At 36.7% G+C, this 11,992-nt stretch overlaps 1 protein-coding gene across 1 annotated transcript; it reads right to left on the bottom strand.

Moving 5' to 3' along the window:
• Positions 1 to 9,203: 9,203 nt before the first annotated feature.
• On the bottom strand, positions 9,204 to 10,607 carry LOC115455415. The gene has a single exon (XM_030184059.2). The coding sequence runs from the start codon at positions 10,507 to 10,509 to the stop codon at positions 9,229 to 9,231; it is 1,281 nt and encodes a 426-aa protein (XP_030039919.2). The 5' UTR covers positions 10,510 to 10,607; the 3' UTR covers positions 9,204 to 9,228.
• Between the last annotated feature and the right edge of the window lie 1,385 nt (positions 10,608 to 11,992).

The raw sequence follows: 11,992 nt of genomic DNA, 5'->3' as shown, positions 1-11,992 counted from the left end.
ATTTGCTATAACAAATACCATCAAAAGCTATCACATTTGTCTAGTATCACTTTCAATGCAATGATATTCCACACGTTGTAAATCCGTCCTTACACTAATATAATCTGTAACTCAGGTACGTCAAGCCAGTTGTTTGTACAAAACGCTGAAGCGACGGGGCTCGGTCGTAACTCGCGCTTTTTATGGCCACACACCTACGCTTACTCGAAATATGGATGTAACGGAGTGATATATGAAATATTTTATTTAGTTGAAATTTAAGGAGTCTTGCAGTAATTGGGTTGGAAATATATGCTGACTCAACAAAGTTTGAGGAACTAAAATGACTCATTCAGAAATGGATTCTTGATTATTTTAAAGTACTGAGTGATGATGTGTTCAATCTGTTCTTTTGATCCCTTAACTCTTGTACTATATTCTATTTGTGAAAACTTTTATATGGTCTTTTTATATTTATGTACCTCTAATATTACTTAATCTAGATGTAAGTTTTCCAACAATATTTTTAGTGCTCATTTAAGTTATGCGCGGAATGTTTGTGCAGTCTCAAGCTATTATATCAGTCAGTCATTAGTAATTCTTCATTTTCTTGCAATTGTATAAGCTTAAAAGGCTCAGAGTGTACTTTTGGGTACGAAAAAAAAATTTTTTTTTTACTCAGACCAACTGTAATAGAACGATGAATATATGTTAACGTGTTGATGGTTTAAGATACTTTATTCGACTGCATTCATTATACTGACTTACTACTATAAACTACATGACCTATATACTAAGTACACACACTACACGACTTTCTGTGTTTTTTCATTTTTATCTAAAAGTTAAAACACATAATTACTATATTTACAATGAGTAAATTCCAATAGGTAACATAGATTGATTAACAAAATCATACAATAATACAATTAGACTCTACGATCATTCAAAGGTTACCAATAGTACCCAAAATGCCTTGCATCACGAATTAACAGCAAATGAAACGCGCGCAATCAGCAATTGAGTATGGAACGCAATGTCATTTTACAGAATGATTTTATGTTTTCCTGGTAATGCAATCGCGATGTGGTGGATTCAAAGCTATTAAGGGGTAAGCAGCTTTGTAAAGGTATTGTAATTGCAACAGATTTGGGGTTGTAGTGTTGTTTTTGTTGCGATTGCTTATTAGAGAATGACCAACATTAAATAAAAAGTTCGAACCAAAATTTAGATTTTAAAAACAGTGTCGTGAATGAAATATGTTATATAGTCTGATATATATATTTAGTTATGTACCTGATAGATAACTTTTGTGTGGTGACACATGTAAAAGAGTCAATGTGTAAAGATAAAGAAATGTTTCGATATAAAAGTCCTGTAGACTAGTTTCAAGTCTAAAAATATATTTTATTTATATTCAACACTATAAATCTATAATATGTTTATTTCCTGGAGGCAACTATAACAATAAAATATATACAATAATTATTTTTCTATTTTATGACCCCATTTTCGTTCTTTAACTGTGAATAGTGGCGATCACCTTAAAATATGATAATTAGCAAATTCCAACTTTATTATCAAAACCTTTTATATATTTTAATAAGATTTTAAGTTTACGCGAATGTTAGACATTAGAATAACACTATTTTTCGTGACCATGAAGGCTGCAGTCTTCGAAACGTCGGGAGAAAATCATAACATAAAAACCACGATAAAATCTGTCTAACATTCGAGTAAATATAAGATCTAATTAAAATATAAACAAGTTTTTTTAAATAAAATTTTGTAAATTAATTTGTTTTACTCATCATAATAAATTTTTACTATTTTCCCTGAAAACTTCTTTGCGTAGAGTTTGGCAACAAGCATACCGACTTTTCATAAAAACTAAGTGTTAAAATGTAATTCAGTGCAACACACAAGTTATATCCGATATATAATATCCGAACCAAACTGAAATCAAACATTGTCGTTTCAAATCCACGTTTGTTTAGTTAATTCGTGTCCGCTCAATTAACACTTACAATACATATCGTATACCAATAAAGGCTGTAATGCGGATTCACAATATCCGCCAGTATCCGAATATCTGCTCACAGTCGACTGCTCCCGCACAAATAAACGCATGATTTGATCCGCCGCATTGCCCGATGCGAAATACGTTTTGCAAAAAACACTGACGAATAAATCCGTCGGATTTTGGACTTGCGTACGTCATAGAGGTTAATGAAATAAAATACAATATATCGACGTGTTGCTTTATTACTCTACAGGAGTGAGCTGGTCAGATTTGATTATGTAGTCAAATTATTTACTGGTGGTAGGTCTCTCATATGTGAGAGTCCGTCTGGGTAAATACCACCGCCATGTCTATTTCTGCCGCCAAGCAGCTATGTAGTCACTGTTGTGTTCCGGTTTAAAAAAATGTAGCCAGCGTAACTACGGGACATAATAAGACTTAACACCTCATGTCTCAGGATGGTAAGTGCAGTAGAATACTAAACAATACTTTGTTATTCAATATATAGGTATGTATCTAAGGAGTAGACGCAATCAAACCCAAAGCAAAACCATAACCAAAAAATTTACAAGAAAGAAAAATTTGGAATTTCATTTACTTGGACGACATTATTATTCTAGTTATTTAAGTTTTGTAACCAAATAACTGAAGCAAGTTGAAAAAAATCTATGGGTCCAATTAATAGGTATATTTTTCAAATTTAAATAAATCCAAATCGGTTCATAAATTAAAGCATTCTGAGGATACAAACATTAAAAAAAAATACACCTCGAATTGACAACCACCTCCTTTTTTAAAATCGGTTAAAAATTACGCAAAATTAAATTCAAATGAATACACAACAAATATTCCGGAATCCGGAATTCTATACATCACACAAAAAATCAAATTTGCTCACATTAAACACCGAACATTTTTTCACATACAAATTTTATAGACAATAAATCGTGTTAAATATATTTAAAAACATAAAGTTGGCATCTAAAATCATAATAAACTATTTATAATATGTCAAAAGCTACAAAACGTTGATATAAAGTGGAACTACCAGAATATTGTTCTCATTGTCTAATTGGATATTGAAAGAGGACACAATAAAGATGTTTATAGCGTTGAGTTTCTGTTTTATGCCGAGGGACGAGATAGTAACGATATGGGAACTGCAGAGATAGTATACAGTATGTACTTTTGGATTCTATATATTGTAGTGTAGTGATAATTAGTATGTTTATTTTAAAATAATATATTATGAAAAATATTTCCAGTAGTCTTTCCCAAGAAGGTTTCCGACATGCGATTATTATGCGATGATGCATCCAATAAAAGCCAGAACTGGAAAAGAAATTTATTTAAAATATCTTTATCATAAGTCCATCAGTCTTTCATTCGCATCACACAAAAATATGACATCACACCAATATTTGTCGCATATTTCCCATCCAATCTCATTATAATATCGTTTCAAATTCATTCTCAGAATAAAACCGAGCCGTAAAACATGTCCGTCGGTTGAGAGCAAATGGTGCATTAGTATACCAGCCTTGTGGCTAAATTAATGGCAACACACGCCACATGAAAGTGTTGTCAACGTTATAATTTCCGTGACGAATCGACCGCACCAATCAACTATATGGGCCGACGAATGCCGAAAACAAAAGTATTTTTTGTCACCTACTTTTATTGTGGAAATAATTTATGTGAAGGTGAAATTTCGTTTGAGTTTATGTGTAATTTTAGGGTTGAAGGATCGGCTGCCAAAATATTTACCCGCATACATTGTGGTGTTTATTATTTCTGATATTTTATGTTAAATCTGGATCTAGGTAGGAGAGTGATGAAATTTTGCATTCTTTTTTAATGCATTATAATTTTAGATATTTACTAGGATTTTTTTTCCTATTTCTTTTGCCGAATAGCAGTGAACAAGCCCTAATATGTACCTGTTTGAAAAAATGTAACCGGTATATTTTTTGATCATGAAACATAAATATCTTATTTTAAGACGTTTAAGATCATAAAGGTCGCAGGAGGTCGCTGGATGCGGGCCGATTCCAATAGGTCGATCTAGAAATCTTTAGGGGAGGCCCATGTTCAGCAGTGGATATCCTGTGGCTGATGATGAAGAAGACGTTTAAGATGTGGAACGCAGCGAAGCACCAGACAGCAAAAAATAAATTACATTCCGTCTTGTTGTTGATTGATTTTAATCAGTTGAAAATCTTGTTAGTCTCGACTTTCATTTGAAAAATAATATAAAATCCTTTCAATGGCTTCAAAAGGAATAATAAAAAAGGCATTTAATATCTTAGCAATATCAGTCATTACAAGATACGTGAAAAATAGTTCTCAATACACATAAATTAAACTGTATTGAAGGAGTAAATGAGATCGTTTACCCTCGCCCATTGATCACGAGTCGCCGTGCTTTACTCGCAGTTTTATGGCCGGCAGAGATTTAGTGGCGAGGTTTTGAATAATGGTCCTAAGGTCTATGGATGAAGAAGGCTTTTAAAGACAATACATGTGAAAATATTTATTGAATGTCCAGTTATTGCTGGTATGTTGACTTTGCTTAGTCGTGAACCGGTGCTGCTTGTGTGGACTGTTGTACCCATTCCGCTTACTATATTTTTTTTTTTTTTTTTTTTTTTTTATTTGGTTCACAACTTGAAATATACACATAATATTATCTTACTCTTAAAAACAATTTAATTACGAATAAACATTTTGGTGTAATTTCTAAAAATAGTGAACACAACACGCGATTTAGCTTTTTTGTACTTGCTATATGTATGTTATTATAAACAATTGAAAAAGGATTAAAAAAAAAACAAAAAGTAAAAACTAATCATTATTAATAATTTTTAAAACATGAATTCTAACGGAAGCCTGAGAATCAGAGAATATATCGAGATTCGATCTAATTTCATTACTGTATGAACAGAATCTATATAATGGAGAGTGTTGACCGACGTTTGTCCGACAAAATGGTAACCAAAAACATTTTCTATTAGCTAACCGGCTGCCAGGTCGGGGAACCTCTAATTTGACCTGTGTGAGAAGTTCTGGGCAATCCACAAGGCCATGGATTATTTTATAAAGATACATTATATCACATGCTTTACGGCGTACTTCTAAAGTTCTCATTTTGTAAAATTTTCATCTGTGACTATAACTAGACAATATTTTACATATATTGTTAACGTAAGATAGTTGATATAGGAATCTTTTTTGGATTCTCTCTAGTCTACCAGAATGCACTGCATACCTCGGAGACCATATACAGCTGTTATATTCTAATATACTTCTAACTATGCAATTGTATATGGGTATCAAAACTTCCGAATCCCTAAAACGTTTTATTAATCTAGAAACAAAACCGCCTAGCTTTGATACTTTATCTATTATGTGGTTCATGTGCATTTTGAAACTCAAAGTACTGTCTAGTATGACACCCAAATCTCGAATGTTTGTCACTTCTTTTAACTGTACACCTTGCAGAAAATACGGAATGAAAAGAATTTTCCTCTTCTTGGTGAACTTTATGTGATAACATTTTCCTACATTTAATATCATTTTGTTTTGAGAACACCATCTATCGATATTATCTAACTGGTCTTGTAAAATTTTTACATCAGCATCACTTTGAATCCGCCTGTATAACTTTAAATCATCTGCGTATATTTTAAAATTACTTTTCAAGGTCATAGCTAGATCATTCACAAATAGTACAAAAAACAGCGGAGCCAAATGAGACCCCTGGGGAACACCTGTTGGGATCGTTTGTGCTCGAGATGTATACCCGCGTATCTTGACAAGTTGAGTTCTATTTTTAAGATAAGACTCGCACCATCGATACAATGACCCATGAATGCCCACCCCTGAAATCTTTTTCAACAACAACGTATGGTCAATCAAATCAAATGCTTTGCTGAAATCCGTATATATAGCATGGACTTCATCACCTTCATCGATCGCCCTAGCAACATCCTCCACGAAACCAATTAAATTCGTAGCTGTGGATTTCTTAGGCAAAAAACCATGTTGTTCTGGGTGAAGCTGCTGCTTGATATGCCAGTATATTTTTTTATATACAATTGATTCTAAAACTTTTCCCATCGCCGGAAGAATAGACACGGGACGGTAATTAGCCACAACGTTTGTTGGACCATTTTTATGTCGGACGATGGACGTGCTGCTTTCCAAAGCGTTGGAAAAACACCATCTCGTAAGGATTGATTATATAGCACACACAATGGTAAAGCTAAATTTTTTGCACAGTTTTTAAGAAATATGTTTGGGATACCATCCAAGCCAACCCCTTTGTTTGGATCTAATTTTTTTAAAGCTTTTAATACCTCCGACTCCATAAGTCTCAAACTACCGAGGGAGAATGTGTGCTCATATAGCATAGTAGTTTGGATTGTTTGTGGGTTATATGTTGCATTCGGTACAGCTTGCAATTTGTAGACTGACTGAAAGTATTCAGAAAATATTTCACATATATCTTGTCCGCCAGTGGCGGTTTTCATATCTAGTATCATTTGCTTTGGTATATCGCCTCTGTTCCATTTTAAATTCTTTATATATGACCATATATACTTTGGATTTGTTTTTATAGTTTTAGCAGCACTTTCTTTAAATCTTTTGTAACATTCTTTCAACATAACGTCATATCTCTTTCTTAGAATGCTAACTGTATCCTTATCACGAATATTACCATACAATTTGTATCTCCTACTATATTTATGTTTTTCTTTGGAACATTTTATCAAAGAAGAACTAAACCAGCCTGGATAACATTCACTTTTAGGCTTGCTAATTGGTGTGCTTTCTCCTATTATAGGTAAGATAGTTGCATAGAATGTTCGTACCATTTGCTCAATACTAGAATCTTTTTCCCATACTATGTCCCAATCCAAATCTGATAACTTATTATTAATTGCAGTATAATCAGCTTTACTAAAGTTTAAAGTTGGATCTCTAGTGTTAAAGATGAGCCAGTACTCAACCAGTTAAGGAGTAAAACTAGGCGTTATAATAAAATAATTTACTCACATACGACGAAAATATAAATCTCAACTGACAACTAAGAACATAAAAAGACATTAGATTGACGAATCGAAATTCAAAAATTTAAAACTAAACCATATTTTACCAAAAAGGATTTGCGTCGCCAACACTCCCCACCCCAATGCTGGTACAGCATTCCACATCTAGAGGAATACGAGCGACGCGCGCCGCAGAACGCCGCCAAAATCCCGTCTTGGTTTTGACCTCTACTACCCGTACTCGACCATCCTTTCCTGGAAATAACTTGGTAATAAGACCCTTTGGCCAAACGTTACGCGGTAAATCTTGGTCTACAACCAAAACGAGATCGCCAACTTGCAGGGGTTTCTGCTCTCCACACCATTTTCCTCTTGGTATGAGATCAGGAAGGATATCCCTTACCCATCTACGCCAGTACATGTCAGCTAACCTTTGAGCTTTACGCCATTGTTGGCGCAGACAGAAATCCGTGTCATTAAAACTTCCTAATATAGGCAGATTTGATGACGTTCCAAGAAGGAAATGGTTTGGCGTGAGTGACTCTACGTCACCTGCCTCGACGCTAACATGCATCAAGGGACGGCTGTTCACAATATTTTCCACCTCTGTCATGAAGGTGTTTAAAACTTCTTCCCTTGGAGCACGTTCTTTTAATATAATTCTCAGTGAAGTTTTGATGGTTCTTATTAATCTTTCCCAAGCCCCACCCCAATGGGGACTCGCCGGAGGAATAAAGGTCCAATCAAATCCATTATTAACACCCTCATTTTTTAAAACTCCTGTATCTATTTCTTGAATAGATTTCTGCAGCTCCTTATCGGCACCTCGCATATTTGTTCCGTTATCCGAATATATGTGACGCGGTCAACTACGCCTCGACGCCATACGTCGCAAGGCCAAAATTAAGGAGTCCGCAGTGAGCGATCCCACTAATTCGATATGTACGGCTCGAACCGTCAAACATGTAAATATCACTCCGTATCTTTTCATTCGTCGCCTTCCCTCTGTAACTTCCAGAGGGCCGAATAAGTCTAACCCACAAAAGGTAAATGGACGATTGTGATGGGCTACTCGGGCGAAAGGTAAATCTCCCATCCTGGGTACTTGTGGTCTAGCTTTGCGAATCCTGCACAACATACATTGAGACACAACGTTTTTTACTGTAGGTCTAAGTTTTAAAAGCCAATATCTTTGTTTCAGCTCATTCACCACGGATTCTTGGTTTCCGTGAGCGGCCATTACGTGGAAATGCCGAACAATTAATTTTGCCACAGGGTGTCGTCCGTCTAATATTACAGGATTTTTCGTTTCTAGGTCCACGCCGAGAGCAGAGTTGATCCGCCCATTAACCCTCATTACGCCGTGATTATCCAAAAAGGGTGACAAGGTAAGTAATTTACTATTTTTAGGTACAGGTTTACCTCGTGTCAAAACGGTTATCTCAATAGGGAATGATTTTGCTTGAGCACTCTTCAACAGTAAGCATTCTGCTCGATCCATCATCTTGCAGTCTAACTGTCCAGGAAGTCTTTTGCATTTATCGACAAATCTTAGCAGTGCAGCTGCAGACCTCTTCAAACGTAGCCAGGAAGAAAACCGTAGAGGATCAGGTACAGGTAAGTGATATAACGTTACTGATGATTCCGATTCCATATGTGTAACCGCTACGTGTTCCAGATTATCATCAACCAATTCATAATTGAGTAGATCCTGAGGCCACTGAGACATGTCATTGTATAAAAAAGCTGGTCCCGTAAACCACTCGCTTTCAAAGACAGAGCAATCAAAAGATTCTCGGGTGCCTAAGTCAGCAACGTTTAACTTCGTAGGAACATATTTCCATTCATGTATACGGGTCAAGTTATCTATCTCACCTAGGCGATTAGCTTCAAATGTTTTATACTTCCGTGTATTGTTTCGAATCCAATGGATAACTGTGGTTGAATCACACCAAAAATATCTAACGGTTGGAGTTAATCTATGCTCCCTTATTATATTATTCGCCAATCTAGCTGCCAGGCGAGCTGCTTCAAGTTCAGCTTTCGGGATGGTTATAGGCCTAACAGGTAAGACTCTACACTTACTTGCTATAAATGAGACATAAATTTTTTCATTAATGTTCCAGCGCCAAAATGCAACCGCACACATTGCTTTACTCGATGCGTCGCTAAACACTAAAATTGTAGGTTGTCATAGCCGATATTCATTGACATAACATCTGCGGACTCTGTCACGGAGTTTCCCTCACCGGTCGTAGCGAGCGGAGGTGTCGGCGGCATAGTGAGTCCGATGAGTACTGGCGAATCGCAAGGTGTTAGGTTCGTGGCCGGCTGGCTATCTCGCCTTATTGTTAATGGCGCCTGATAGTACCTCGGTATGCGTAAGTCACGAATAGACTTAAGTAAATTAATCCATTTGCACCATTTACCGTAAATATCATCTGATATATATTCGTCCCATCCAATATTAAGACGCCACGTATCCTGTAGCATAATTTTTTCTTGTATAGTAAATGGCGATAGGAAACCTAAAACATCAAAAATAGACATTACTATTCTTAACATTAACCGTTTCGTAGGGCGCTCCTTACCGTGAATAATGCTTTCGGGAATCCTTTTCAAAGATACATCAAAACCCCATACGTCATCTTTGGGATACCATATCAGGCCCAAAATACGCTCTCCTTCGAACTGCTGATGAGTTTTAAACTTTATGGCTGCAGTGCCTAAGGATGCTTCAGGTATAGAGTTCAACACAGCTTCGCTATTACTAGTCCAGTTACGAATCTCAAAACCACCTGATAAGTGGATATTAGTTATATTTTTTACCATTTTTATTGCTGACTCGTCATCAGGCAAACTATCTATATAGTCATCCATATAGTGTGAATTCATTATTGCTTTAACAGCGGCCGGTAAGGTTGACACATAGCGCTGTGCATTTTTGTTCTTTATAAACTGCGCTATAAAGGGGGAAAAATTAGCTCCAAAAATTAGTGACGTCATTACATACGTCTTAATATTTTCTTTAGGACTATTTCGCCAAATAAATCTAAATGCGTCTTGGTCTTCGTCATGAATTTTTATGCGTAAGAACATATCTTTGATGTCACCTGTTACTGCTACTTTATTCTCTCTAAAACGTAACATTATACCAAATAGAGATGACAACAAATCGGGGCCCGTGAGTAAGTAATCATTAAGACACGAACCTTTCACCTTCGCCGCAGCATCAAATACCAGACGTAATTTCTTTTTATTCGGATTGTCCACTCCGAAGTGAGGTAAATACCATGTCCGGGGAGTGGGCGCGGAGTCCTCAAGTACTCTAGCAAATCCATTTTCCAGTAGATGTTGAATACGTTCTCTGTACCTGTAAGCAAAACCTGAATCCTTCTCCATTTTATTTTCAATACCTCGGAACCTTCTTACAGCGGCAGTGTAAGAGTCTGGCATTTTACACTCCTTATCTTTCCATGGTAGAGAAACATACCAACGACCGTCCTTGAGAAGGGCAGTACGTTCCAGGTCAGCGATAGCGCGTACGTCATCAGCATTTTGACGCGGCATAGTGGCTGAAATTCCTAGTGAATCTAAGGCAAAGGAACGTTTGACTTTCTCATGAAGATGCTGCAAACCGACCTCGTATGACATAGAATCCTCTGCATTCTCAAATACAGTGAGAGCAGTGGCGATTGTCGATTTGCGCTCGTTCTGCGGCACACGTAGACTACCGTGGATGCACCAGCCTAGAGGGGTAAGTGTAGCGGACGGCTCATTTAATTTACCCAACCTTACTTCTAAGGGCAATAGCAAATGGTAATTATCCTGTCCAATTAACATTTCAGGTTTTAAATCAACGGTACATAAATCATTCTTTATATCGCTTAAGTGGCTATAATTATAACATTTAACAAAATCGAATTTTTGCAAAGGCAAGTTTAACTCCTTAATACTACGAGCTCTTATGTTATACACCTTATTGTCTATACCACTAAGGTCCATATTAACAATTGTTGTTTCACAAACCAGTTCGTTATCAGTCCAAGCACCACGCACATGCATTGTTTCCCGGCGCCCGTGTAGTCCTGCACGTTCTGCGAGGCTAGCGCTTATGAACGATACAGTTGCCCCGTCATCTAACAACGCACTCGAATTCACTACACCGAGGGGACCGTGTATACGAACAGGAACCACTTTTAGCAAAACTTTACGATCACTCGCACTAATATACGTTACATTTTCCGTAGCTGGTGACGGTGACGACTGTGATGCAGGAGAAGTACCTCGCAGCTCAGGCTCGTGACGTGCATCCGCAGCTATTGATATAGATGGTCGATGCGTACGTCGATCGTTTTCTCGTTCAACCACATTCACGGTGTAGTGTAAAAGGCGATGATGGGGTTGACCGCAATTATTTTGTCACAGGAAGGCGCTGGGCATGTATTGCGCTCATGGCGAGATAATAGACATTTGTAACAAATTCCGTGACGTTTGACAAATTGCCATCTGACATTACGTAGCGCTTTCTTGAACTCTTTGCATTCGGTTAGTATGTGAACAGACTTTTTTACAAAATCGGCATTGGGATTCGTTTTCTTGAATTGCGAATGTATGTGATATAGCTCGGGTTGTATTTTCCCTTTGGTATTTTGAAGGGACATGTCGAATGTTGGTGATGATGCTCGCGGTTGTTGATAATTTTACGGCCTCTTCTTGTAAAAATTTAGACATTATTATTAGCCGCGGTTTAGTTCCTTCTATTATAAATTTATAGCTGTAATCTGACCATTTTGAAATAAGTATTGGAGGCAGCTTGGATAAAATAATGGATACAATATTTACCCCAAACAGGTATTCTTCACGTCCAACAGCTTGAACTGCCTCTACAAAATTCTGAATTTTCACTGCAAATGTCACACAGTCTTTTTGATAGTCC

This window comes from Manduca sexta, chromosome 20 (genome assembly GCF_014839805.1).
Source record: "Manduca sexta isolate Smith_Timp_Sample1 chromosome 20, JHU_Msex_v1.0, whole genome shotgun sequence".
In the NCBI taxonomy this organism is placed as follows: Eukaryota; Metazoa; Arthropoda; class Insecta; order Lepidoptera; family Sphingidae; genus Manduca; species Manduca sexta.
This window is presented reverse-complemented; position numbering and strand designations above follow the sequence as displayed.

What these genes read in the sequence shown, in the direction of transcription:
- LOC115455415 (XM_030184059.2), bottom strand. Translation starts at nt 10,509, where the DNA reads ATGCCAGACTCTTACACTGCCGCTGTAAGAAGGTTCCGAGGTATTGAA.